Genomic DNA, 26690 nt, shown 5'->3' on the forward strand with positions numbered 1-26690 from the left:
TACATGCATGTAGGTCAGACTTTTCCTCGATCCCTGCAACCTCCATCGAATAAACCAAGCAAGCTACAGAAGCTGAAGCAGTTCCTCACTCGAGGAGCCAACCAAACGACGAAGCGACTCACGATTCGATCTCCTCCGCATCGAATCGCGTCAACGGTTGACTCTAATGTTAGGCTCCGCTCGGGCTCAACATGTAGAGAAGCCCATCAGCGCTGGCGTATCATGGCCTTCATGTTTGGCCGCGGGTGAGTCTCTATCCAAAGCCGTTTCAGCGGTTGCTTGTTCCGAGTGGAGTAGTCCGGCAGCAACAGGTCGCAGCGACTCGGACCAATCGACCCAGTCCAGCGCCTAAGTCTGGTACTCATGCGATTTCATCCCCAACCGCTGTGTTCCTGAGGTTTGAGCGACATCGCCGGTGGTTTGGCGTATAGTCAATCTCGAGACCGGGGTTAAGCAGGTGGACGATTGGCCGTGCAGTGTCGAAACGTTGTTTCAGACCTCGACCGACTAGCCAGGGCCTAGAGTGGGCCCTTTTGGGCAGCGCTAAAAGGTCTAGCCAGTAGCCTAAATCAAGACTTATTGATTGAGTAAAGAGAGCAGAATAATAAAAGGAATCAAGTTCAGATATTGTTGACTGTTGGTAATTGTGTTGAAAATAACCGTATACATCACTCTGGTAGTTCACAGCTTGGTCTTGTGCGTTCTGCGCCTAACCAGGCCCTCTACTCAGCATTGGAGGCTCCCACTCTCAGTATTGGTCTGAATCACTTACACAAGCAAGGTAATAAACATGTCATAAAGCTTAAGAGAATCATTCCACTCCAATCACTACAATCGTCCCACCTAACAAAATACCAAGCTGAACTCTCGTGTTCGCATATCTTGGTCGCTTATTCTTGACCCTAGACCAACATCAAGCGCCCCGAATTGGGATCATAGGCGCGATCCTATTTTAAACCTCCGCTCGTGTTAGTTAAGCGCCCGTGTTGGGACTGCCGCAACTCGGTAGAAGCCGTTCAACAAGGCCATAAATAAATTTGCCCAGACTTTGTTCAGGGCGCTTGAATCTTATGTTCAGAGGTGGCCTAGTAGGCCTTAGACAGTCCGTGGCATTGGCTTTTGATTAACAAAATATTTGTCTGGGTCTTGCCAATGTTTATCGTCGGACCCAATCATTGTATTATTTCCCTTTCGGAACTCGCTTATCGTCAACTTAAATTTATTAACTGCCTATTTCATGACCTTCGTAATAACTCAAGAAACCGAGAATCTGTATCGGTTCCGGGTTCGGCACAGTACAATCCTCCCACATCAGTTTTGGTGACAGAAGCTTGAGGCCATTGATGTCCCGACACATATTCTCCAATACTCTTCCCATACCTGCAGTACCTCTTATCCGCCACTCTTTTATCCTCCCAAGACAGTTAGCTTTAGCATCTGGTGGCCATGCATTTGTCTTGTTCAGAAAGGCGATTATCATGGCTGCCATGCCTACAGCAATCGGTGTCGAGACTGATGTACCGCTCATCTTGCGATAACCGCCGCCGGGCCAATGGCTGTATATGTTCTCTCCATAAGTGACAAAAATTGGAAACTTCTTATTTGTACTGGGAGCGAATGCTGAAAGCTTATTCATCTCGTCATTCGATCCTACACAAATGGCCAGAAGGCGATCACGCGCTGGCCAGGCTATGGGATTACGGTTGCCATGGTTCGAAGCGGCTGCGAAAACACTGATCCCTTTGCGGTCTGCATCTGTCAGAGTCTTGGTAAGCTCGAGAGAACCTAGTTCAGAGAAGCCAAGTGACATGTTGATAATGTTGACCTCATTTTCAATAGCCCACTTCAGGGCCTCGAACATTATTAGCTAGAACAAAAGAAGGAATGGAATTATATTTGAGTACCTCTTGGATTGGATGAGACTCTTTCCCACGCCTTTTCGTCGCCCTTGCTGAGCTTCCTTCTTTATTCTCGGGTCTCTGTGATGAGCTCACTTTTGCAATATATAGCTCCGCGCGTGGAGCAATAGTCATGATAAGACCGGCAATATGAGTGCCGTGACCGTCGTCATCAGTCACATCATCCTCGGGTCCATCTGTAAAGTTCTTGCATGCCTTGATCCGTTCGCGCTGCTTCTTTTCTGAGACGTGCTTCAATCCTATCTTTGTTCTTCTCTTGGCTCGCCGGTCAAAGTCTTGATGGTTGAGGTCGATTCCAGTGTCAAGTATAGCGACCTTCACTGGGCCAGTCCAATCTTTCCGAGGGTTTTCCACGTCATCTTCGGGGTCCCACTGGATTCTGTTATACCATGTTTGCTCCAGAGTCTTGAGGAAGTCTTCGAAATACTCCAAGCTAAGTCTTGTTAGCACTGTAGTCAATATTTAGAGTACTGTAAACGGACTTCTGGGGTGTTTGAGTTGATATCTCGTCAGATTTCGCATCTGACAGTGCGAACAGCTCGCCTGTACGTGTAAGATTTACGTTCAGGCATGCAAATGAGCGACGTTGAGTGTACTTACCTGGCTCTTCTATGACATCTCTTGGACCTGGAGAGGGCGTTCTGCAGTACGGCCTCTCCTTCGGAGGTGCCAATCGGTCATCTCCGTCCGTTTCCTTTCCTTCACGATTTACATTTGACGGATTGACATGCCTGACTGCCAAAAGCATTGGGAACCTGTGGCCATGGTGCCTGGCAATCTTCCATGCAGTGTCTCCATTCGCATTAGTTGCTGAGCAGTTCGCATCGTGGTTCAGTAAAATTCGAAGAACCTTCTTATCGCCCTTTTCAGCGGCCATCATTAGTGGTGTCCAGCCTGTCTTGGTTTTGCAATCAACTTCTGCCTCATGTTCGAGAAGAATCGCAACACATTTCTCATGTCCACCCCTCGCTGCTACGTGAAGCGGATACCATCCGCTAGACAGCCTTGCCTCTATAGCGTGTGAGTCAATATGTAACAGGTAAGCAATAGCTCCGTCAAGGTCATGCGAGATGGCCCAGTGTAACGCAGAAACAAGATCAATTGGTGGATTCTGCCGAAGGTGTTGATTGAAGAAGTCCCCAAAGTCACATTTCCTCTGAGCGCACTCGAAGATGTGAGTAAACTTTCTGTGGTCGTCTTTTCCCAAGTTCTCAATCAGACTGAGTGGTGATTCTCCCTTCTCATTTGTGGCTATAGGAGACGCCCCATGGAACAGCAAAAGAGCGGCGGCAGATGCACAACCAGATCGAACGGCGAAGTGCAAAGGAGTATTGCCAGTCTTCGTCACAAGCTTTGGGTCTGCCCCATTATTTAGAAGAGTCAGAATGATGTCCGGAGACACTATGTTCGCGGCAACATGAAGTGCGCTTCGTTCATTGGTCTTTGCATTGGACTGGAGATTGACGTCGGCCCCCTTTTCCACCAGAAGTTTCACAATCTCAAGATTCTCTGCTTCAACTGCGAATATGAGCGGAGTAAATCTGTGGAAGCTTCGTGCATTGGAATCGGCTCCTTTATCGAGAAGTTCCTTAACAACCAATGTACGGTTGTGCTCACAGGCGTTGTGTAACGGAGTGCGCCAATTTTTGGATCCCGTCCGACTTCGTGCCTCGAGGCAATCTTCTGGGTACAGGTTCAGAAGCTCTATGGCGATGTAAACTCGCTTGTCGAGGATAGCTGAGTGTATGGCGTCGCCGCGATCTTTTGGTCGATTCTCAGGGTCCAATTTATGGTCGCGCATATACTTGGCGTAGTCTTCGGGCCTCATGGTTGCTATAGACGAGTGAATGTGTGATGTTCGTCCTCGGCGTAAGCATAGGCGGGGAAATTCTATCACATTTTGATGGCCTGAACGAGGCTTCAGGCATTTTATATCAGAGGGTTTGTTCCCGCCGATATTCAGCTGAGCTGCACTGTAACGTCATTGGCTTTATGGGCGTGACTTGGACCCTAAAAGCGCCTTTGACGATCTTCATGCGGTGGTTATTTATTTATTGCTGAATGCCCCGTACTAACTGGACCCTAAAAGCGCGCAGAAACACCACAATATGGCATTCGACAAGCCAAAAAGACATTGGATTATTCCACAAGAGTGCCTTTCTCCAGTGGATCTAGTCCTTGGGAGCATACTCAAATACCCCAATGACCCGATTGATATACTCAACCGAAAAGAAGTCGAGCCAATTGACCCCTCGGCCATTGTCAGCGAACGGGAGCAAGTCACCAAGAGCTTCACCGATGCGTTGGATGCTGGCTTCGGCTCCAAGATTGGAGCATCATCTGTTCTCGCTGCTGTACTGGGCGCCTCTCCATTCATCGAAGGAAATTGGTCCAAAACCACATCCTTCACCATTGAGGCGAAAAATGTTCGAGCGCAGCATTTTATCCCATCAAAGTCTTATGTTGACAAGGCACTGCGTACGCAGCAAGTCGATAGCTTTGTTCGCAATTCCTTGTTTAGTGCTCCAGTCTACATGGTAGTCGGAATCAGTGTCGCAAAGACTGTATCACGTACAGCAGAACGATCTCACGATAGGGGCGGAGGTGCAGGTATGGGAATAGGGCCGCCAGGCACAGGAGTCGAGGTTTCTGCAGAATTGACAGCAAACCATGGGGCTCAATCAACCTACTATGACTTGGTTGAGGATGAGGTCGTTCTGGCATATCGTTTGCGAAGATTTCGCTACTCCAAAAGGAAGGATGAGTTCAGGAGGGCGAAGCAAGATGAGACCAAGCATACTCGCTACACCGTGGAAAAGTTACTGAGATCTAAGGTTGACGATGAAGAGGATGATGAGGATGATGACGACACTTACGTTCCTACCTTTTCTTACTTTGAAGGAGATGATATTGTCGCTTCGGATGTGGAAATGGCAGGGTTTACGGAAGGAACTGATGAGGAAGATTTCGATGCCTGAGCAGGATCGTACAGGAGAGTGTGGCTTGTCAACTACAGGGTTCAAGAAGGATCTTGTTGCATTAAGCAATTCATATATGGACACTTTCGTATTGAAACACAATGATTACTAGCAGATTCCCTTTTCCTTTTTCATCTCGGCTTTACAGTGCTTACTTACAATTTGATTTTCGGAACATAGCTTGTTCTCATTTTCTATGGTGTCTAGGGTACCAGCTCGGGTCAATCCTGTAGTATTGAAAACTCAAGACAACCCGACAGATTGGAACTCAAAGTCCGAACTCGAGTACGACTTTTTAGAGACAAGTTCATCTGAGTGGATTGTTTCTTACTTCTCCCCAGTCGGTGGAACTTCAAAGGATTCTCGGAGTCCCAATTTGGCAACTGGAGATCTATTTTACTGCCCCTGCAAATTGAAGGCATGGAATTCCTCCGAATATTCAGTTGCTTATAAATAATTCTCTTTAAATACGAAGTTCATTCCTATACAATTATCGTGTACCAAAGACCAGTTTCTCGTTCTCTCCAAACCTTCATCCAGATAGATCGACATGTCAACCGAAGATAACAAGCCTGAGGCCACTTATGAGGCAGGGTGCCACTGTGGTTACGTTGGCCTGTCTGTAACTCTATCTCCTCCTCTACCTGAGCATGAGGTTATAAGTTGCAATTGCTCTATCTGCCGTCGAGGAGGTTATCTTCTTGTTTGTCAGACTTCCATTAATTTTGACTCCATCGAAGGTAATGAAAGCTAACCTGTACCTCAGACACATCACACGAGAAAGTGACATGGCACAACGGCTCAGACAAGCGTGTCGGTCGATACATGTTCAACACCAAAACTCGCGACCACATGTTCTGTCCCAAGTGCGGCGCCAGCATAGGTATAGACTATGAGAAGAAACGGCCCGAGAACCCATTATATGGTATCAGTGTGCGTACTATAAAGACTATTGGTCTGAGATCATATCGAGTGACTGACAGCTTGCAGGTGCGACAGTTTAATAACATTGATCTGGACTCGCTCCGTTATAAGAAGTTTGATGGCATGCATAAGATGGAACCGGCTGTTGATTTATCGGGTGAGGAGATTGACTCCAAGACAGGCGAGGCATCCTTCTAGATTCCGAATTGGGAAATCTGCCAAGAAGAATTTGTGTTGCTCATCTTGGAAAACAAGGATTGAAGGGCACCAATGGATGATCAAGATGATAGCTGAACGCTTACTGGGTTCCAAGCCATTTACGCAAGCTTTTGAAGGTGGAGACAGAAGATCGTATCATGTTGATGTGTTGCATGTACGTTAGTGTCACTGACAATTCCCTGTTAGCCGGGCTATAAGATTCCTTGTCTGGCTGAACAAGTAACCCTGGACCTTGGCTCTCGATCAGCGATTAGCAGTCTTGGCTTACATCTACATCCATGATAAGATGATCGGGCAGAGGTTTCGGGTTTGCACATGATAAAAAGACTTATCAATATTGGACGACAAAAATCATGACTGTTCACGTCACTTTGATGGCGTTCAGGAATTAAATGTCCAGCCACAAGTGCGGGGGTAAAGCTCCCCGCTGTAGTTTCCCGTCATGGGTTTGACGCGGCTCTTAACATGCACTAAAAAATGATCGACCTGGGCCAAAGCTCCCTTGTAATCGACGTCATCGATCGACCTTAAATCATGTCTGGCTAACGAATGATTCCATGTTTCCTTGGTTGATTGCGTTTCAAGCAACCATCCCAAAAGCGATGAATCAATCGAAATGGGCCAAGTAATGCTATTTGTGTGACGCTAGGCAATTGCACAATATTTGTTTCCTTTCCTCCCCCTCCTCTCACGTTCTCTTCCCTTTCTCCTTCCCCATCATCTATTATATCCGAGGCGACCTTGCTGAGGAAACTGATAATTAACTCAGTCCTCCAACTGCTACAACAAGGTTCGCCATCATGTCGCAGTTTGAGCAGCAGACTGTGCCCTCGGCCGGCCAGCATTACAGCGGCCGGAACCGCGTTCCCAATGTTAAGGAGTTTATGGACCAGCTGGACCAGAACAAGAAGCAGCGCGACGCTCAGATTGATCAAGAACTGAATCAGAACAAAATTCAGGGCGAGACAAAGGATCACAGACAAAACAGAGCTGAAGCTATTCGAAATCAGAAGGATGTTCGCACCGTGCGTGATCCGGTTACAGGAAAGGATGTTGGTATCCGAGACGCAGATTTCGATTACAAGGACGCTGTCGAGAACCCTCAGGTATGTTAATGGCTGAGTTATAAACCAAATTACCATCGCCTTTCTAACACCTCTGCAGATGTCAGTTCCCAATGAGAACCTAGGAAAGCCTGCCACTATCGCAACCTCTTCAAAACAATCTGGAGAGGAGTACCGTTACGCCCAAGATGTCACTGCGCCCCCAGACCCTGTTCAGGAGGGTGCGACATCTGATGTACCCATCCGAAGCGAGAAAACTTCTGTCGTGTTCTACAAGACTCCTTCGGTGAGCTACGAACCAATGTTTGCCATTCTTGAGCAGCGCTCGAATGTCTTGTGTGCCGGCATCTTCTGTGCCATTGTCTTTATTGGTAAGATGTTTGGTGGTCGTCTTCTGGGTCTCATCCCTCTAGGTTTCTGCGTCGCGTCAGGAGTTTTCCTGTGGGCAAAGGATTTGATTCGCCAGGGTAGAGATCTCGAGTGGTCGAGTGAGCAAGACCGTGGCGAGACTGCTACTGCGAACTTGATCCCCGAGTCAGTTGAATGGATGAACACGATGCTGGGAGTCATGTGGGGTCTCATTAACCCTGAGATGTTTGCTGCTGTTGCCGATACGTAAGTCACCTGCCTCCAAGACTCATATATGCATGCTAACAAAAGTAGTCTGGAAGATGTTATGGCTGCCTCTGTTCCCGGTGTCATCGAGAACGTTCGAGTCGCAGATATCTCGCAGGGCAACAACCCCATCCGTATCCTCAACATGCGCGCTCTTCCTGACTCCCACGTCCAAGATATCAAAGACGAACAGCACCGACAGAACGAGAAGAACACCGACCCCGAGGAGCTTGCAGCCAACGAGCAAGCTGGGTCCTTCTACAACCTCGAGGTTGCTATCGCCTACCATGCCAAGCCTTCCGGTGGAGATATTGCCTCCAAGGCTCGCAACATGGGCATGCAGTTGGTCTTCTACCTTGGTATCAAGGGACTTTTTGGCGTCCCGCTGCCCATTTGGGTCGAACTCCAAGGCCTTGTCGCGACTGCTCGAGTCCGACTTCAGTTGACTCCTGATCCACCCTTCCTCAAGACTCTTACCTTCACGCTCATGGGCATTCCTAAAGTCCAGGCTGGATGCACGCCAATGATTGAGAAGGGCGTCAATATTCTTAACCTACCTCTCATCTCCAACTTTGTCAACTGGGCTATAGGTGCTGCCGCATCGATGTATGTGGCGCCCAAGAGTCTGTCGCTTGATCTCGGAAAGATGCTCCAGGGTGATGACATCAAGAAGGAGACTTTGGCTCTTGGTATCATGTTCGTTCGTATTCACAAGGCTACCGGTCTCAGCAAACAGGATGCACGCGGAAGCAAGGGCGGTGGTTCTGACCCTTACATCACCATTAGCTGGAGCAAGTTCTCCAAGCCTCAGTTCTGTACCCGAGTTATCCAGGATGATCTCAACCCCGTTTTCGAAGAGAGCGCCGGCCTACTTGTCACTGCCGATCTTCTCAAGGCTGATGAGCAGTTGTCAGTCGAGCTCTGGGACAGCGATAGATCATCTGCCGATGATGTCGTTGGGAAAGTTGAACTCAGTATCCAGAAGCTTATCCAACACCCTGGTAAGATGTTCCCTCAGGTATCCAAACTCCGAGGTGTCAAGGCCGAGAGTGAAATGCCTGGAGAGCTTCACTGGGAAGTGGGTTTCTTTGGCAAGACACAGTTCCGTAAGGCTCTTCGAACAGATGGTCGGGATCTCAGTCTTCCCAAAGAACTCGCAGATAAGCCTGAGCTTCAAGAGAACAAGGGCGCTATCGACAACGCAGAGGAAGACGCCGTCATTCACACTCCTCCCGACCCATTGTGGCCTTCTGGTATTCTGAGCATCGTTGTCCATCAGATTGTTGGCTTGGAACTGGAAAACATCAAGGGCTCCAATGGAAAGCGAAAGGGTCGCGAGTACGAACCAGCCCGCCCAGAAGCCGGTGAAGTGAAGGAAGAGCAATCCAAGAGTCTCCCCAGTTCATACTGCACCATCCTCCTTAACGACGACCTTATTTATAAGACTCGAACCAAGGTTGTTTCTTCTCAGCCCATCTTCAACGCAGGAACGGAAAAGTTCATCCGCGATTGGCGTTCCGCTATCGTCACTGTCGGCGTTCGTGACTCGCGCAACCGACAGCACGACCCTCTCATCGGTGTCGTTCCCCTTAAGCTAACTGACATCCTACAAACCAGCAGTGAGTCTACCAGGTGGTATCCTCTTGATGGAGGGATTGGCTTCGGTCGTATCCGCATCTCGCTGCTATTCCGTTCTGTCGAGCTCCGCCTTCCTCCTCCTCAGTTGGGCTGGGATATCGGCACTTTCGAGTTTATGACCAATGTTATTACAACCACTGGATATGCCCCGGCGAACCATGTCAAGCTTCGATTCCGTACTGGTGGCTCCTCCGCCAGCACTGGCAAAAGCTCTTCTACGCGTGAAGCCGACGGCATGTCTTTCAACATTAGTGGCGAGAATAACAGTGAGCGCATTCGACTGCCAGTTCGTCACCGCTACAGTTCGCCCATTTTTATAGAATTCTACCCCAGTGGTAAGAGACACGCCGACGCCTATGCCGTCCTTTGGCTTCTGGAGCTGGTTGATGGTGAGGACAAGGACTTCGACATCCCTATTTGGAAGTGTAACAACAGCCTACGGCTATCCCAGAACTACATCACAGAAGAAAACTACAGATCAGTTCCTGATATCGATATGGAACAAGTTGGACGACTCAGGTTCCACGGCCGCTTCTCTCCGGGAACCGACTCCGACCATATCAAGTTTGCGAGCAGCAACGACGACCGTGAGACTATCGAGACCTGGGAAGCCTGTTACGCAGAAGGCGTGCGCAAGCAGGATGTCGAGACCGAAGTACCTCCTGTGATTCAAAAGCTACACGAGGAGTCTTTGACCCATGGCCGTGACGTTCTCGCTCAGGCTGATGAGAAACAAAAGGCCAAGTGGTTAGCCAAGGATGGTACTGACTGGAGTGGCGCCTTTGGCGAGGATCCTTCTGCTTTGATGTCAGTGAAGAGACACAGTCATGACAGCGAAGAATATGATGACTTCGATGAGAACGACTCTGATCCTGATCTTGGCATCCAAGACGGTGACACTGAGCTAACGGACCCTTCTGAGAATGGCCGCACCTCAGTTGACAGCACAGGTACCAACGCGACAAGTGCAACCGCCGACTCTCAGGCCAGCGCCAGCAGCAAGAACCCGATCAAGAAGATCAAGTCTTATCGTTCTGACAGCCGCGATATGCACCGAAAGCACCGAGGCCTCATGCAATGGCGCCCAATGCGCAACCTCCAATTCGTAAAGGATGAAGCCAAGTTCGCCGTCAGAAAGGTGGCCAAGCTTGGTGCACTAGATGGCCGAAAGCCCGATGTCGAGACCGAAGTTTAATGAGTTGGATTTCCTTTGTAGTAAAGTAATCAACAAGAAAGAGAAGGGTAAACGAATGAGATTGATGATGGCACGAACGGAGTTTTCATACTTATGTTGTATAACAAACACGAAGTAGTTTATGCGAAATGAATCAAACCTTTATTCGACTTTAGCTTGTATGCCATGTAACCACAACCTCAATATCAACGTACTGTCTAAAATCGTAAAAGCAGAGCATACCAGCTGGTGGAAAGTATTATTAATATCTATTGATGGAATGGTTTTTATGAGAATTGAAGGTTTACTTTGTCTGTAAATCAATTGTTCTTTCCACAATGAAACTCATTAAGGCACGTGAGCAGACATCACCTTCGCGCCAATTGTCTAGTCTACTTGGCTGTTCAATCCTTCCCAATACAACAACCGTTTACAAACTGATGAACGATATAAAGTTTAACGCAAATTGTTATTACATCTAACGATTTCCACTGACAACATATTTTGCGCATCAAATTTGCAATCGATTATTACCTTACACGCCTAGCTACTTCGCGCTGCACCGCGTCGAGGCGTGTTGAAGTGTAAAGCATGAGTTTCAGCGCCGTGAACCGTGGCAAGCCTGACCAAAGTATCCAGCACGTCAAATTACCACCGCATACTAAACGTTCTGATTCTGTGTCGGTTAGTGGGGACTCGACAGATCCTCCAGCTGGACGACCAAAAAAACATACCCAAAGCCCATTTAAGCAACATCCAGGACCCCTGACATCAAGTGGCCGGTCAAATCTTGACGTTGCTTTGAAAAGGCCGCCAACGAGTCTCAGCGCTTACAAAGAGGATAGCATTGAGGACGATGGTTCCGATGCGCCAGTAATGTCAGATTTGACGCCACAGGGAAGACCCAGCACGTTATCCAAACTAGTCAACGTCTCCAGGCCGTCGGATCCAGATGAAACACAGACTGGTGATTCCAGCAATGCAACGTCGACAACGCCGGCACGGGGAAGAGGAAGACCTAAGGGATCGTTTAAAAAACTAAAAAGTTTACCAGGGACAGCTGCAGCTGGTCGGCAGGCCCGACAAATCAAGCCGCGGCCATATCCCGAAGGCTTCGTCGGCTTTCCTAAAAGAAGAGGACGACCGCCAAAACCTCAATCTCCCCCTCCAAGAGAGCTTTATTATCGAACCAACGTTCAGTTTTTCCCCTTTCTGTGTGAGTGGATGGACTGCAAGGCTGAGCTACACAATCTTGAGACACTACGACGACATGTCTCCAAAGTTCACGGTGACTCTATTGAGTGTCTGTGGGGAAAGTGTGGACGCCTAGAAAGGCCTCCAGAGTTCGAAGATGATGAGGGGTTCGAAGACCATATCAAAGAGGCGCATCTAGTACCTTTATCGTGGCACGTTGGCGACGGACCAAATAACCTTGCAGAGCGGGGTTTGAAGAAGGAGGAGGATGACGATATACCAGACTATCTCAAAGACGAGCATGGCAATCAGGTGACGCCTTCAATCCGAGATCAAGATGAGGAGGATCTGTTGACATGGAGGAAGAACCGTCGCAAACTCAAGGAGTTGCTTATCCGTATGAACGACAATCTCCCCGACGAGGTCGACGAAGAGGGGGGCGTCAAGCAGCAAGATGATTGAGCTACTCCATCGAAGAGAAGTTTTTAGCATCTGACATTGCCGACCGGTTTAATGCACCCCAAAGTGAGATTCAAGGTTTGATTTTGGCTATCATTAGCCAAAGCTTGGTACCGGTCAGCACGACATTGGTGGCAAGAGGTTCATTTGCCCCAAAAACGTGTCAATCAAAACCTCTCGTTCTGTGGATGATAACTTGGAAAGGGTCGAGGAAGACACAAAATCTCATCATACACATATCTTTCGATTATCCTGCAGTCATGATTGGATCGTGTCGAAGCTCGAGAGGCTTGAAGTCAATATAAGCAGCCGCAGCAAACTAATGCGGTCTGATTACTTTTGCATGAGTTCACGAGATGGGATTAAAATTATAATTCCCCGATCGTCCAGCTATCAGAGCTGAGGAGACGTTCAGCTGAAATGTCCCAGCTTACATATCATTGGCATTGGCACACGAGAAGGTTTATCCAATGTCCCGAATATCCAATATGGAGGGACGGGATCCTGCATCAGATCGGTGCTGATCGCTTCATGGTTTTGGGACTTTGGTAATAACCAATCATTTTTAATTATTACGGAAAAGAGTAAAATGCAATAACTTCAGCCATATGTTAAATCCCAAACACCGAAATTCGATTCCCAAACCCACCAATTAAGTACCAGAAACAACTTCGTATTCCATCAGTCGGCCAATTCCTTGGGATTAGCTTAGAGAGGGTTCTGGACCTGGATGAGACCAGGAGCGGCCAGAGTGTAGTTGGGAACGTCATCAGGAGTGGAGATGTTGCAAGAAGTAGTCAAAGCAGCGTGGGAGAAACCTGAAGCAACGAGCTCGGAGAAGGGGAACTCAGCATCAAGAGTGACAGAGTTTCCGTCCCACTTGACATTCTCGGCCTTGACGCTGTAGGGGAGCTGCTGGCCAACAGTGTAGGTGATGTAAAGATCCTTACCGTGGTGAGACTCCTTGAGTTCAGCACTGAAAGAGAGGGTCTGATCCTTGGGCTCCAGAACTCCAATGGCACCACCATTGACCATCAGGCCAGGGAAAATGGGGAGAGCGATCTTAGAGATGTCCTCGGTGCATGATCCAGGCACAACAAAGGCCTGGAGAGCAGACCAGGCAAAGGCAGCGGGGACAGTGGTCAGGAAGGGGGACTCGGAGGGGACTTGGTCGAGATAGAGACGGAAGAAGCCAGTCTGCTCACCCTCCTGACCAATGACGGATGAGACGAGGCGTACCACCTCGTGGGCACCCTCCTTGCTGAAGATGACATTTGCGTCTTGGAGGGCACCGAGCACGGCATCAGTAAAGGTAGCGGCCAGAAGGATAGCGGTCTTGAGATCGGTGGTGGGGAATTGGTATTTGCAAGGCGAAGGGGCGAACTTGCCCGCTGACTTGAGGGTAGCCAATGCACCGATAGCGTGATGCTCCTCTTGCTATTGTAGAGTGTCAGTCATCTGGTATATAAGCGGTGATGATTTGCAAGTGCACTTACAGCAATGATAGTCTTGAGAATCTTCTCGGCCTCTGCCCGCTTATCGTCGTCTACCTTGAAGCCCTCTACGCTATGGGTGACATTGTAAAGTAGAGAGCTGAAATAGGCAGTCTCAAAGAGCTCATTGAAAGCAATGAGCTGGAAGGCTACTGTGGAGCCATCGCCGAGAGAGGTAGGCAGAGGAGCTCCAGGGAGCTTTCCACCAGCCTGAAGGTTGATGGCGTTGAGTTGATCAGCATTGGGATTGGGAAAGCCATTAGATGAGGGGATCCTGTAGGATCGAGGTAGGATGCCAGCAAAGGCAGAGCTGATGAGGCCTGCAGAGGCAAAGAGAGTGGAGATATGCATATCTGCTTCAGAGAAGGGAGTGAATGCTGACTATATTGGGAATGATAGTGAGAGAGTGTGTGCAGGATGGGTAACTGGGTCACTGAAACTGGAGAGAATGTAATGCTGTGTGATAAAGATGAGAGAATCACTGAGGGAGCTACATGAGATAGTATATATAAGAAAGAGTTTGACATGGTCAGGATAGTTTTGGCAAGACGCACGGCGTACGCCGAGGCTGAGGAGAAGAGGGCCTCTCAGCTGGTATCAATTGAGTTCATGGCGAGGTTACCTCTGAAGAGTCTGTGGTAGTTTGAGGTTATCATGACGACATGAATCTCATCGAGAGAATGTAACGAGATTGGACCTTTTCGAGTCTCGGTTTCTCACAACTCCCGAGTGGACGGCCATGTTGCAACCTCTACTGCCCGAGCTAGCGACTTGGACCAGAGTCAGCGCGGCTAAGACGGCCGTGGCTTCAGAGTGCGTCCAGCAGCACATAGCGTATCTATTCCTGGGGTAAGATCGGAGAATAGCGGTAGCGCAGAGAGACGATGTTACCTTGGATCGTTCTTCGTCATAGATAGAATGGGAATCAATTGGGTCTTTGTGTTGATCAATCATGGCTGGCTGAGTTATCTATGAGTTCATACTCTTATTGTGATGATTGTTCACATCGTCAAGTTGACTTTGATTGTAGAAGTTGTTAAGCAAGACAGACAAATCATGAAAAGACATTAATTGACTCTGTAGAATGTGGTACGTACATGACCTGTTTCATGAGCTTTGGCTCGGCTCTTCTGCCGTGTGGCTGAACGCCATTCAAATAGTCAGCACAACTAAAGGGAGATGGATGTGAGCATGTCAAAATCTACTCCGCCCCACGGCTTCAAGAGTCCCCATTTCTAGCTCCAACCTTGGGATCCAAAACGGACTGGTAAGGCTTAGACCAGACTAATTTCTGAGAGAACCGGGGAGTAACGATAAACGAGGTTCCCTAGATGTTGCAACGGCTCTTGGGTTATCCGGTACTAAATGGGGACTTTGGTACGGTAAGCGGCGAGTGAAACGCCATCACATCCGGTTTCTTTATCATGGAAGATCGGAATGTTGTCTTTGTCTTATATTGTCTTGCCATGTGAAGTAAAGGCACTTAGATCTGAGAGTTCATCATTTTAGTCTTGCAGTGGTCATTGTTTGGGTTGCAGCATAGACCTATGAGCATGAAGGATGTCAGCACTTGATTGAGTCAAAAGTAAGAATGTAAAGACATTGAAGTCAATCATGGCTTGCGTGTCTGGAGAAACTCTATGGTGCTGAAAATCTCTTCTAGTTACGACTGCTTCTGTGTCCATTTTGAGTCGAAACTCTGTCGATGCTTCATAATGAGTTAATGCTTAACTTACACGTGCTTGAATCATGGCAAATCTATCGTTTAACCATAAACATAGTCAACGCTGATAGATGTATGTTTCAGAAAGTTCTGGTGTAGTTTAAAGTGTCAGCTATTCGTTCAATGTATAGTTTCACTTGGTAAGGCTATCCTGTTATAACGACTGGTGTTGAGAGAAATTCCTCTTTCTTAACCCGTCTCAAATGTTGCATCTTATTTACCTTATAATACATATATCACTGAAAAATTTGACATTCAATTTCTGATTGCAGTTGTTTTGAAACATGAAGACGGAGTAAGTGGTCTGCAATTGATAGCATGGCAACTTATACTGAGTTACACAAGCACGACTTGCTTGCTGTTCTATGCAGGTCGGATACCACTTACGACCTGTCAAATACGTCATATCAACGATGCTCTTTAGTTTATTTCCGTCGTACAGTTGTAAGTAAATTCATCCTCGTACTAAATCTAGATCAACCCTGTGCTCCTTGTATCATCACCTGAACTCTGCCAGAGGGGTATGGTATTCCTTCAAACAGATTTCACAATCATAATGGCATCAAGATTCAAGGCACAGCCTTGCAAAATCATTATCAAGAATTAAGTTTCGTCCCATAGGTTTTGTCCCATTAACTAACTAAACCGATCTTCAAACCCGTGAAGATTTCATAATGCCATCTAGGCTACCCAAGGAAATAATCGAGACCGTCTAAAACCCATACATAAATGGTACATTCAAGTAATAACATCATCGCAAACTACTAAGCAATCTTCCGTGGTATTAACACTCCTCGTCTTTCATGTCGTTACTTAGCTCGCAGCACCCATGTTGTAAGGAAGACCTCCTGAGATCTTGTTAGTCTTTGTTTTACGAGTTGAGATTGAAGGATTAAAACTTACCGGCCATGCCACCGAAAGAGTTGATACCCTGTGCAGCGGCAGGGAAAGCACCAGCTGCACAAGAGACGTGGCAAACACAGCTGCCATCGGGAGCGACAGTGCCCTTGCCGGGAACAACTCCTGTAGCCTCAGGGGGGGCAGGGGCAGCCTCGGCGGGAGGGGCAGCAGGGGGAGCAGCGGGGGGAGCAGCGGGCTTGGACTCGGCGGGAGCAGCGGGCTCACCACCTTGGATAGGAGCAAGCTTGCCGTCACCCTTCTGCTGGATAGCCATCTCCTTGAACATGGCGTGTGTCTTCTCAAGGGTAGGGTTGACGGAGAAAACCATACCCTGACCACAGTGGTTGCCCTGCTTGCAGTAGAACCACAAAGGAGTGTCAACCATGACTTGCATAGCAACTTGAGGAGGAGGAGAGACAGTGTTGTTAGGGTTGGCCATGAATCCAGAGTCCATGCCAGCATCCATAAGATCACAAGGGGTGGTGAAGCCAGACTGAGAGACAGTGTGGTTCTGTGACAGGAACTCGAAGACGATGGTGTCACCAACAGGGATATCGTGAAGCTCCTCAGGCTGGTAGACAAGGCCTCCAGGGCCTCCAACGGTGACAGTGTGAGATGCGGCGGCGGCAGGCTGAGTGGCTACCTCTCCACCCTTGGTCACGGTCTCAGTAACTGTGACCTTCTCGTTGACGGTTGTGGTCTCGGCACCAGCTCCAGGGTTTTGCCAGATGATGATGATCTCGGTCTTGTGTTCCTTGGTGACACCGGGGTGAACAACCTCTGCGGGAGGAGCAGCAACATGCTCTGCAGGAGGAGCGGGAGCGGGAGCAGCGACGGGATGCTCAGCAGGAGGAGCTGGTGCAGCAGCAGGGTGCTCAGCTGGAGGAGCGGCAACGGGATGCTCAGGAGCTGCAGGCATAGCCATGGCAGGCTCAGGGTGGTCTCGTCGAATGAAGCGACCAGCAAAAACCATTGGCGCAAAAGCGGCCATTGCGAGAGTTGAAGTCTTCATGATGTCGTTCTGGGTATTAAAAAGTAAAAAAGAGAATAAAGGTAGAGATGATCTGCCAGAGATTTGAATCGGTTTAGTTGATTAAGAGGGACTCAAATGAAGAATGAGGGCCTGCCTTCAATGAAAGGAAATCTAGGTGCAAAATGAATGAAGCACGAAGAAACAATCGAGAAAATGTGAACTGAGAATGAGATATGGGAATGAGACAGGAATTGTGAATCGTGGCACTCGCTTGCTCTTATTATAGTACATCAATCAATGGCGGCTGCAACCCCTTGGAAAGACAAGCCCTCCAAACGCATGTTCGAAACACGGCCACTGAAGAAGCCGGCTCTGGGCTTGCGCTCGCTTCGGTTTCTCGAGATCCGATCAACATGTCTTGGCCTGTAGCGTTATGGTTTCCCGTGAAACGACTGCTGGTGCGGGGGGTCGTTTCTGTGACAGATCCGTCTCGGATCGCGTTTGGTGTTTTGGAGTTTTACCCCGTTTTGCAACTCGACAGCGCCAAGGGAATTATATGCGACAGATAATGATTGGGTTGTTTTCTTACCCAGCGCCCAGTATAGGGCAAATATTCTTAATTGGGCGCTGTATAGGGTCGTATTGCAAGCCAACAGCAGGGGGTGCATTTTTTAGTGATGAGACCCAAGCTCTTACACATACAGACAGGTCCGACGAGCCAAGGACGGGAGTACTCCTCTCCGTTCTAGACTACCACCGCTTGAGGCTACTGCTATACCAGAACTGGAGCCTTGTTACTATCGACGAGGTCGTGGGCTGAAGCCAAGATATTGAATATTATAGTCCCTGTTTGAACAGTATAGCATTCGTTTCACTAATTGATCTTCATCGTTGAGGTTTCATCGACTTCGTCTGGCCTTTTTTGGCCGCATTTTGTTCGACGGTTTATTCGGATGAGTTTGTTCCTTGTGAGGCTATGTTTCTTCAAGTTTTGCCTACCATCATCAGCCGCCCATCTTTTATTGGCGTAATGCAGCAGATAAGAATTAAATGGTTAAAGAAACGTATATCATCATCTCCACTGGTCCATGCTTCAAGTTGCATGGGTTTATCACGGGGAAAAGACTTCACAGTAATATCTCCGTGTTTACCAATATCAAGCTACTTAAGCTCGCAATTTGCTGTGGTCATAGCATAAGGTTGATATCATCGCTTTATGGAGCCTGCACCGTACTTAGCGCTTCTGTATCCTCTCAAGCCTTGACTCATGAATGTGATATCCCGATGTGATATATACTCACAAAAGCATCTTAACATCGTTTCTGTAAAATTCCCCACGGCCATTCAGGTCTCTCATCTAAACTGCTTCATGCACGTACTCCCGAGAAAATGGCAATCTCAATCTTGTGTCGTCGCATCAACGGCAGCTGGCCGACCGAGAACCCATGTCCAAACTCATGACGCTCACAGCCACGTTGGTTGATGGCTACCGCCCTTCCGTGTTTCAAGGGTAATATGCTTATACCGTTGTTTCTTCGCTTAAGACGCGTGCTTCTGTTGAGCTTGTTGTTGACCTTCATACAACCCTGTGTAGTAGCCAGCATAATACCAAGACATGAGGAGTTTCTTGAGGCTTTCGTCTTGTACTATTGCGATTGGTTAGCCAGATCATGCAGTAGACAAAGGTCACAGGGGCTAGACTTACCAGAACCAAGGACAGTCTGTATCGGAAAGGCAGGGACACCTTGAGATTGCGACGGTGTAGGCTCCTTGGCTTCGTTCCGTGACGGAGAGATCTTCAGAGATGGTTAGTTACACGGAAGATAGGAGATCCAAAGACCGGACGAGATCCGGGTAAAGCAGGTAACTAGCACAAGGGTTCGTACCTTATTTTCCTCCGCCTTTTCTGAAGTCAAAACGCTTTCCGCTGTTTCTGACACTTGAGGTTGTTCAGACTCGGGCTCTGTCTCAATCTTGGCCCTGATTCATGTTAGTGGATTATCCTTGATGTTCAGTCTAAGTAGTCTTACTTGTTTTGAGGCTCGAGATCTCGTACACTTCCACCTTTTGCGTGTATGCTGTGATATTTCTGTCAAATCTGTCAGCGGTTGTTCACGATGTACCCTTCAGTTCCTCACTTTGTACTCCTGCAAGGCCTCATTCCATGAATTAATGAGGGCAGAGTCATCCCACACCTCCTCATGTGATAAGTTTTCTTGCTTTTTCGACATTATATGTTTAGACGTTGACTTTCGTAAAGTTAAAGAGGATGCAGGTAATCCCCCTAATTTTTCGGTGTGATTCGAACTTGGGAGAAATGAGACGTCAAATAAGATTGAGTTGATAAAGATTAATTCTTCTCCCGCAAGTACTAGTGTCGCGCGTAATATCAGGAGGTGTGAATTTCTCGATCTTTGTCAGAAAGAAATGAAGTGTTCAATGTTGCCTGGAACTCTTCACCCATTAAACTATCGCGAGGTCGTTGGTTGTAAGCTTCAGAAGCTCCGATCACTTTTTAGTGGACCAAACCACTGAAAGGACCCCAACCCCCACTAAGATAAACTGATAGTTGACAAAGTCCTTCACCGCCTAAATTAGACATGGCAGAATTCCAATTTTTTCCCATGGCCCACGCATCTTTTTCTGCGGGTGTCTAGCTTTTGCGTATCCAGCATCAAGACAACCATATCAGACACAATGGCACCAGAATTGAGAAAGAGAAAGTGTAAGTACTTTCAAAATCGCGAATTATTCATGCGCTGACTCTCTAAAGCTGCTTCTGACATCCAGAAGCCTAACGGCGCTGCCAAAGCTGCCCAGCCTAAGCGAAAGGGTGAGCATACAGCACTCGCAATATTATTTTATATGTCGCTAACAAACCCTTCTCAGCCCCCGCCGATGCGTCGCCTGTGTCGCTGAAGAAGCAGAAGTCTGTCAAGAAGACTGCCGTCACAACAAAGGTCGCCGAGAAGCCGGCGCAAAAGTCCAAGAAGAGCAAGCCCGTCGAGGAAGTCAAGGTCGTCGAGGAGGAGTCCACCACACTCGATATCCCCGATGAGTCCGAGTCAGAGGCTGAGGAGGGCAAGGAGGTCCAGGCGATCGTGAAGGAGCTCGACTCCGGCGACGAGGACATGACCGAGGGCGACTCCAGCTTCAAGCCCGGCCAGGACGTTGGCAAGATCCCCAAGGTCTCCAAGGACGTTCAGAAGGCTGCCAAGGCCTCCAACGAGGACGCTGGCGTTATCTACATCGGTCGCATTCCCCACGGTTTCTACGAGCACGAGATGAGACAGTACTTTGAGCAATTCGGTCCCATTGTTGCGCTGCGACTCTCACGAAACAAGAAGACTGGTGCCAGCAAGCACTACGCTTTCGTCAAGTTTGCCGAGGCCGCCACCGCCGAGATCGTCGCCAAGACTATGGACAGCTACCTTCTGTTCGGTCACATCCTTAAGTGCCGAGTTATTCCCAAGGAGCAAGTTCACGACGATATGTTCAAGGGCGCCAACCGACGATTTAAGAAGGTCCCCTGGAACAAGATGGCCGGTAACAACCTCTCGAAGCCTTTGAGCGAGTCTGCTTGGGCCAACAAGGTTGAGAAGGAGAACGCTAAGCGCTCAAAGAGGGCTGCTAAGCTCAAGGAGATTGGTTACGAGTTTGACACTCCCGAGATGAAGGACGTCCCTGCTCCTGTTGCAGCTATCGAGAACGGCGAGGCCGAGACCGAGACCGAGACCAAGGCCATCGAGGAGGCCAAGCCCGCTGAGAAGGAAGAGGAGACCAAGGCCGAGGAGCCCGTTGAGGTTGTTGAGACAGTTGTCGAGGAGACCGAAGTTGTGACCAAGCCCAAGGCAGCCCCCAAAGCAAAGGCCGCAAAGGGCAAGGCAACAAAAGGAGGCAAGGGTCGCAAGACCAAGGCTTGATCGGGTACAAAACTGTTCGATTCAATGGGTTTTCGGAGTTTAAAGCGGTATAGATATAGTTCAAAAGGAATCCATAATGAAATGAATGCAATTGGACATCACTTTGTTATCACCAAGTGTACGTGTAATGTGAGCAGCCCTGTTGACGAGGGAAAATGTCGCGATAATATGTACGCATGTTTTGAGTGACGGTGCTCGTGATATTGTTACTCTCGTTGTTAGATTCCATTCTCTCTATCTTTCAGCTGTATAGATGAACGGTACATCCCCATGGAATACCACAAGTATAACAGCGAGGGGAACAGTATCGAAATTCCAGTACAGTCACAAGGCTGCATGAGTACTAGAAACTTATATATCGAGATACAAGCTCTTGCTTAAAACAATTTATGTCTACTGTGAAGATATGTACGCACATAAGCGAACCCATAGCACTCATAGAAAATAAAAGAGCAAGCAACGGGATTATGAAAGGCGTTCTATAGTCTACTTCGTACACGATGATGAAAAAGCCATGGGATACAATGGTCCATTTCAAAAAGTGTGATAGCGAAGGGTAAAATATGTGAAGAAGAAGAAAAAGATTCGAAACGCGCGCGCAATAAGGAAAAAAAGAATGTCGCAAGGATCCACTTTCAAGATGACTCAGCCGTATTCGCTTGGAGCTAACCTACAGCTTGAGCAGAACGTCCTTATTCACCATTGACTTGGGGTATTTCCCTCTGATTGTTAATTTTTGATAAGAGTGTATTTTTGAGATTCTCTGTATATGTATGGGGTGGAATACAAGCCTGGTATATGTGTGATTTAATGTAGCTTGGTGGTGTCAGTGATTATTGGATTGTTTACATGATTCTCCTAACTCCAGTCTACTAATCTTGCTAAGCCACGACACAACGCTATAAAACTAGGCCAATGTTAGTCTCTTCAGTTCGGAGTACTCTAGATATCAATAATCTCTTAAAGAGCCTTGACGGATTGCCGAAGATGAATCAATTATAAACAGTGAGTTGGTATTGGTTCAATAGGTACCCAAGCCAGATATATGGAATACTAAGATATGAAGGGATGTCCCATTTGTTAGACAACATTTTTGTTAAACGTGTTTTAGAAAAGTAAGCACACATCTAGAGCTTGCTCAAAGTAAGATTAATGGTTGTATGCAGTGAGACTCGTGGATAATTGAGCAAATTGCTTCGTGCTTGTACCGTCTCGACGGCAGCGAATCTGATACGTGAATCAAAGCGCAACATATATCATTATCCAACCAGTCTCTTTGGTTCTCGAGGTTTCAGATTCGAAAAAGAAGCTGATATTATAACTGATAGAATGCTACTGTAGTAGCCGGCCGGTACTTTCGGACCCGACTTGATGGAATGACGCCGCAGCCGTTGAAACGTTGCCAGCTCCAGGGAGCTTCAGGCACTGACGTCCACTAATCCCACCATAACCCCAGCTGACGTGGTGGAATTCCATCCCTCCCACTGACCTACCTTACCTGACACCAACACGAGGGAGGCCACTCTGTACTGTTAATGTACTGACACGCACCCAACCTGACCTACCTATTTTAGATTCTGCATCCATTATCGCGTAAAAGCAACCCCGGCGCTAGGACTATACCTGCACGACATTGAACCTCTGAATGATCGTGACTGGCGCATTCAAAGCTCACCATGTCGTCCGCTGTTACAACGAACCCGACCCAAGTGACGAATTCAGGTGCGTGCAATCCCTACCCCTGCAATTGGAGGTGGAAATGGAGATTCGAGAACGTGTCCTAACCATGGGGCCTCGCTTCCCGCTCGTGCAGGGTCGTCCAAAAAGAAGAAGAACAACAAGAAGAAGAACGCCAACAAGAACAAGGCTTCTGAGGAGCAGCCTGATATTTCTCAGCCTCAACAGGGTTCGGACAAAGACGCCCTCGAAGACGAGCCCGAGACACCCACTCAGCCCGTACGTAGCCATGACGCTTCCCATATCATGCAATTGCGCGCGCGCTGACATGTATCAATAATACAGGAGACGCCAGTCGATGCACAAGTCGAAGACGTAAACGAAAAACCCACCGTCCAAAGCAACGGGCATGCCGTAGAGCTCCAGAACAAGAGCAACGGGCTCACACCCCCACCAGTTGATGGCGAAAAAGAAAAGACCGACGATTCAGACACATCTGCCAAGCTAGAAGCCATGAGCCAGGAACGAGAGGCCTTGCGGGCCGAGGTCGAACAGCTACGGAAGCAGCTCGAGAGCATCCAAGAGACGCACAGCAGCGAAGTCACACAGCTCAAGAGCGACCTGGAAGAGAGCAATGCTGCCAAGGAGAACGCCGAAGAGGAATACCAGACCCTTCTCGGTCGTGTCGAAAAGATCAAGCAGACATTGAGCGATAGATTCAAGCGCGACAAGGCAGAACTCGAAGAAAGCAAAGAGCGTATAGAAGAGCTCGAGGCAGAGAACGAAGAGCTCAGGAATAATGCAGTGTCATCTGGTGACGATGTCGCTAAATTAAAGGAGGAGCTACAAGATGCGACTAGGGAACTCAACACCCTCCGAAGTCGAAACAACCTATCGGCACAGAATTGGGGCAAGGAGAAGGAAGAGTTGCTCCGACATGTTCAACATCTCAAGTCAGAGATGGAGACAACCGCGAATGCCATGGGCGAATGGGAGGTCATTGCCATGGAGGAGCGCTCCATCAAGGAGAGCTTGGTCGATAAGGTCTCGGAACTAGAGGAACAGGTCACCATGCTACGACAGAACTACGAGAGCGCTACGGCGGACAGAGATAGCCAGGCGACTCTCATTGAGAACCTACAAAACGCCCTCCGCGAGATCCAGGATGCCCGCAAGAAGGAGCTCCGTGATATGGTCGAGACCACCGAAGCACAGATTCAAGGCCTCAAGAAGCAGGCGCAAGAAGCCGATGCCCGCGCCACTGAAGCCGAGACAGCCAAGCAGACTCTGACCCAAGAGCTTGAGCGAACTGCGCCTTTCGAGAAGGAAGTCAAGGAGAAGAACCTTCTCATTGGAAAGTTGAGGCATGAAGCCATTGTGTTGAATGATCACTTGACCAAGGCATTGCGATATCTCAAGAAGACCAAGCCAGAGGACAACGTAGACAGGTTTGTTTACTGCTTCCTATTTACGACGACTTAATGCTAACCCCAACTAGACAAATTGTCACTAACCACCTCCTTCACTTCCTTACACTCGACCGTGGTGACGCCAAGCGTTTCCAGGTCCTCCAGGTCATGGCTGGATATTTGAATTGGACCGACGAGCAGCGCGAGCAAGCTGGTCTTGCCCGTCCAGGCACCTCGAATAATCTGCGTCTACCAATGTCACCCTTTAATCGCACACCGAGCTCTCCCTCTCTCAACACTGACATTTTTGCGGACACATCTTCTGCGAAGGAGAAGGAGTCCCTGTCAGAACTCTGGGCAAACTTCTTGGAACGCAGTGCTCAAGAGGGTGCTATAGAGACGCCAAGCAGAAAGGGCAGCTCAAGCAGTGCGGCTACGGGGCCAGTGAGACCAGAGTCAACAAAACCAGAGTCCAGGAGCTAATGATGAATGTTGAGTTTGAATGTGGACATTACACTAAACGGATATGTGAGGAATGAACACGGTGTATGTTTCAGGGGGGTTCGCAGGGGGGGGGGGGATATTTCACTGGACATTGTTACAAGAGAAAGAACGAGATACGGGTTTCAAGGTAATCGATGCCAAGTTTTGATGGTCATAGACCTCTATGTATGAATAGCTCTTTTGAAAGAAGAAGGGTTGGGATAATACGCAGCAGGACGGAAAGGAGTCTAGCCATCTGTTTCTGCTTGCAAGTTCTGCAATACATTCTGTGCATAACCTTCGGCGTCTCTTGTTATGTTTGCAACGTCGATGCGGTTGCTCAATGCATCATTGACTCCCTCTACAACTTCCCGTTCCTCCATAACTTCACCCATGAGACGAACCTCATGGCTCCAATAAGCATGACTGCGTGATCGAAGATCTTCGTCGCGCAGCGCTGTGTTTTTAACAATGCCAAGTGCGCTAAGCTTGCTTTTGACTACCATCAAGGCACGAGCGGTTGCTTCGATACGCTCCACGGGCGAGGGAGGTTCGACGAATGCGCGGTTCGTGGCAGATAGGTATAAGAGCCATCCAAGGGCGGCGTCAAATGAAGCAAGAGTCACCAGGCGCGCAACACGGGCAGTCCAGTAGAAGAAGTCAACTTCTGATAGACGAAGAGCACGGGCGTTGGCCTGGTAGTTGTATGAGTTGACAAAGTAAACATCGAGAGCTGCGATGACAGCAGCAGCCATTGTAGCTTTTGGTCGCCACTGGGCGCCGGCTCGGCCTGTGAAAGTAGGGCTCGTGACAATAGCAACGGCGAAGAGGTTGACGATGTGAGGCCACAGAAGCTGTGGGAGGGCATAGTTGAAGAAGGTCTTTGGTTCCTCCGAGGTACAGAACGGGCAGTTAGCCAGCACATCGGGACCAAATTGGAGGTAGAGCAATCGACTCTCCAAGTTGACGAATCTGCCCCTCAGCGCCTCATCCTGCTTTGTAAGGACATTGTCCGATCTTCCAACAGCAACTCGGTTGAAGAGGACATCGACGGGGATCTGCAGACGGCTCTGCGTGGCGAGGAAGAGGTTCTCGGGTGAAAAGGGCGGGAGCGTCTGGACGATGTAGGTGATGATAAGGATAGCGAGAAGCGCGAGCGCAACTCCGATTCGAAACGGGACGGGTACTATGGGTACATGACGGCCGTGGGGATTATTCTTGACTGATCGGTAGTATGATATAGCTTTTGGTAAGAGTATGGGTCCGAAGAAGATGACGAGGGAACGGAGTCTGTTGTTAAGGTTAGTTGTTGTACAGACAGTGAAGTATAAGTGGCTGCCAAGAGATCATGTTTGAACAAGTACAAAATAATAGTAAAAATCAACTTACGAGTCCCAAGGAATCGCCATGATGGCCAATATTCAAGTAAATATGACCAAGTTAGTTTTTGCTGATTATGAAGTTCTGGTTGAACACGGTTGTTACAAGTCGAGACGAGGCTGAAAGACACGACGTCAGTCCAGGAACCAGAACATGGATAAGGCAATGGGAAAGAGAAAGGTGGCGCCAAGACTGCTACTGTCGACTGTCCTGTCCTCGGCCAGATGTGGGGGCTTTGAATTTGGTGGGGCCGACATTCTTTTTCCAACGTAAAACCGCCAATTTTTCTTTCTCTTCAAGACTTTTCTTTCTTTCTTCAACTCACAATCACATCAACGTTTCCCTCTCTTCTGTCACCATCTTTTACAATCCCAACCATAGTTCCAGTCAATAGCGCAATACTAATGCCTCCCCCGGCTATCATTCACAGTATCCCTTCATTCTCCTTCTACGTGACCCTGATTCAGAACACTTAGCGTGTATACTGTTTCTTTTGGCACTTTCGAAGCTTTCGCGATCTCTCCGTGGTCGCCAGAGTCAAAAAG

General features: G+C 48.4%; 11 protein-coding genes across 11 annotated transcripts; 6 read left to right on the forward strand and 5 right to left on the reverse strand.

Annotated features, from left to right (window-relative positions):
• Nucleotides 1-1222: 1222 nt before the first annotated feature.
• On the reverse strand, nt 1223-3747 carry EDB82DRAFT_429981 (peptidase S8/S53 domain-containing protein; the record flags this gene model as incomplete). The annotated part of the gene is made up of 4 exons (XM_065607686.1): nt 1223-1867; nt 1995-2352; nt 2402-2441; nt 2520-3747. 4 exons carry the CDS (start codon nt 3745-3747, stop codon nt 1223-1225), a joined length of 2271 nt encoding a protein of 756 aa, XP_065465027.1.
• A 95-nt stretch (nt 3748-3842) lies between these two features.
• Nucleotides 3843-5020, forward strand: EDB82DRAFT_501624 (uncharacterized protein). The gene has a single exon (XM_025736127.2). It carries the CDS (start codon nt 4028-4030, stop codon nt 4895-4897), a length of 870 nt encoding a protein of 289 aa, XP_025586765.2. The 5' UTR covers nt 3843-4027; the 3' UTR covers nt 4898-5020.
• On the forward strand, nt 5021-6425 carry EDB82DRAFT_501627 (Mss4-like protein). The gene is made up of 3 exons (XM_025736128.2): nt 5021-5604; nt 5664-5830; nt 5888-6425. The coding sequence occupies exons 1-3, from the start codon at nt 5448-5450 to the stop codon at nt 6017-6019; spliced, it is 456 nt and encodes a 151-aa protein (XP_025586766.2). The 5' UTR covers nt 5021-5447; the 3' UTR covers nt 6020-6425.
• EDB82DRAFT_462330 (uncharacterized protein) lies at nt 6420-10716 on the forward strand. Its single transcript, XM_065607880.1, has 3 exons — nt 6420-7146; nt 7205-7719; nt 7768-10716. The coding sequence occupies exons 1-3, from the start codon at nt 6841-6843 to the stop codon at nt 10550-10552; spliced, it is 3606 nt and encodes a 1201-aa protein (XP_065465028.1). The 5' UTR covers nt 6420-6840; the 3' UTR covers nt 10553-10716.
• Nucleotides 10717-10837: 121 nt separating this feature from the next.
• On the forward strand, nt 10838-12540 carry EDB82DRAFT_193607 (uncharacterized protein). The gene has a single exon (XM_025736130.2). The coding sequence runs from the start codon at nt 11123-11125 to the stop codon at nt 12185-12187; it is 1065 nt and encodes a 354-aa protein (XP_025586768.2). The 5' UTR covers nt 10838-11122; the 3' UTR covers nt 12188-12540.
• EDB82DRAFT_193646 (uncharacterized protein) lies at nt 12540-14187 on the reverse strand. The gene is made up of 2 exons (XM_025736132.2): nt 13681-14187; nt 12540-13621 (listed from the first exon to the last, which is right to left on the reverse strand). The coding sequence occupies exons 1-2, from the start codon at nt 14026-14028 to the stop codon at nt 12893-12895; spliced, it is 1077 nt and encodes a 358-aa protein (XP_025586769.2). The 5' UTR covers nt 14029-14187; the 3' UTR covers nt 12540-12892.
• Nucleotides 14188-15889: 1702 nt separating this feature from the next.
• Nucleotides 15890-17509, reverse strand: EDB82DRAFT_193770 (uncharacterized protein). Its single transcript, XM_025736133.2, has 2 exons — nt 16304-17509; nt 15890-16248 (listed from the first exon to the last, which is right to left on the reverse strand). Exons 1-2 carry the CDS (start codon nt 17310-17312, stop codon nt 16214-16216), a joined length of 1044 nt encoding a protein of 347 aa, XP_025586770.1. The 5' UTR covers nt 17313-17509; the 3' UTR covers nt 15890-16213.
• Nucleotides 17510-18784: 1275 nt separating this feature from the next.
• Nucleotides 18785-19602, reverse strand: EDB82DRAFT_193773 (uncharacterized protein). Its single transcript, XM_065607179.1, has 5 exons — nt 19412-19602; nt 19304-19362; nt 19160-19253; nt 18979-19069; nt 18785-18919 (listed from the first exon to the last, which is right to left on the reverse strand). The coding sequence occupies exons 1-5, from the start codon at nt 19502-19504 to the stop codon at nt 18813-18815; spliced, it is 444 nt and encodes a 147-aa protein (XP_065465029.1). The 5' UTR covers nt 19505-19602; the 3' UTR covers nt 18785-18812.
• Nucleotides 19603-19820: 218 nt separating this feature from the next.
• Nucleotides 19821-21298, forward strand: EDB82DRAFT_501657 (uncharacterized protein). Its single transcript, XM_025736135.2, has 3 exons — nt 19821-19998; nt 20047-20106; nt 20163-21298. Exons 1-3 carry the CDS (start codon nt 19971-19973, stop codon nt 21194-21196), a joined length of 1122 nt encoding a protein of 373 aa, XP_025586772.2. The 5' UTR covers nt 19821-19970; the 3' UTR covers nt 21197-21298.
• A 1474-nt stretch (nt 21299-22772) lies between these two features.
• Nucleotides 22773-24889, forward strand: EDB82DRAFT_193842 (uncharacterized protein). The gene is made up of 4 exons (XM_025736136.2): nt 22773-22918; nt 23010-23152; nt 23219-24321; nt 24372-24889. The coding sequence occupies exons 1-4, from the start codon at nt 22873-22875 to the stop codon at nt 24763-24765; spliced, it is 1686 nt and encodes a 561-aa protein (XP_025586773.1). The 5' UTR covers nt 22773-22872; the 3' UTR covers nt 24766-24889.
• On the reverse strand, nt 24865-26318 carry EDB82DRAFT_501662 (uncharacterized protein). The gene is made up of 2 exons (XM_025736137.2): nt 26155-26318; nt 24865-26055 (listed from the first exon to the last, which is right to left on the reverse strand). Exons 1-2 carry the CDS (start codon nt 26172-26174, stop codon nt 25014-25016), a joined length of 1062 nt encoding a protein of 353 aa, XP_025586774.2. The 5' UTR covers nt 26175-26318; the 3' UTR covers nt 24865-25013.
• Between the last annotated feature and the right edge of the window lie 372 nt (nt 26319-26690).

The sequence above is a fragment of the Fusarium venenatum genome (genome assembly GCF_020744135.1).
Source record: "Fusarium venenatum strain MPI-CAGE-CH-0201 chromosome Unknown EDB82scaffold_2, whole genome shotgun sequence".
NCBI classification, from domain to species: Eukaryota; Fungi; Ascomycota; class Sordariomycetes; order Hypocreales; family Nectriaceae; genus Fusarium; species Fusarium venenatum.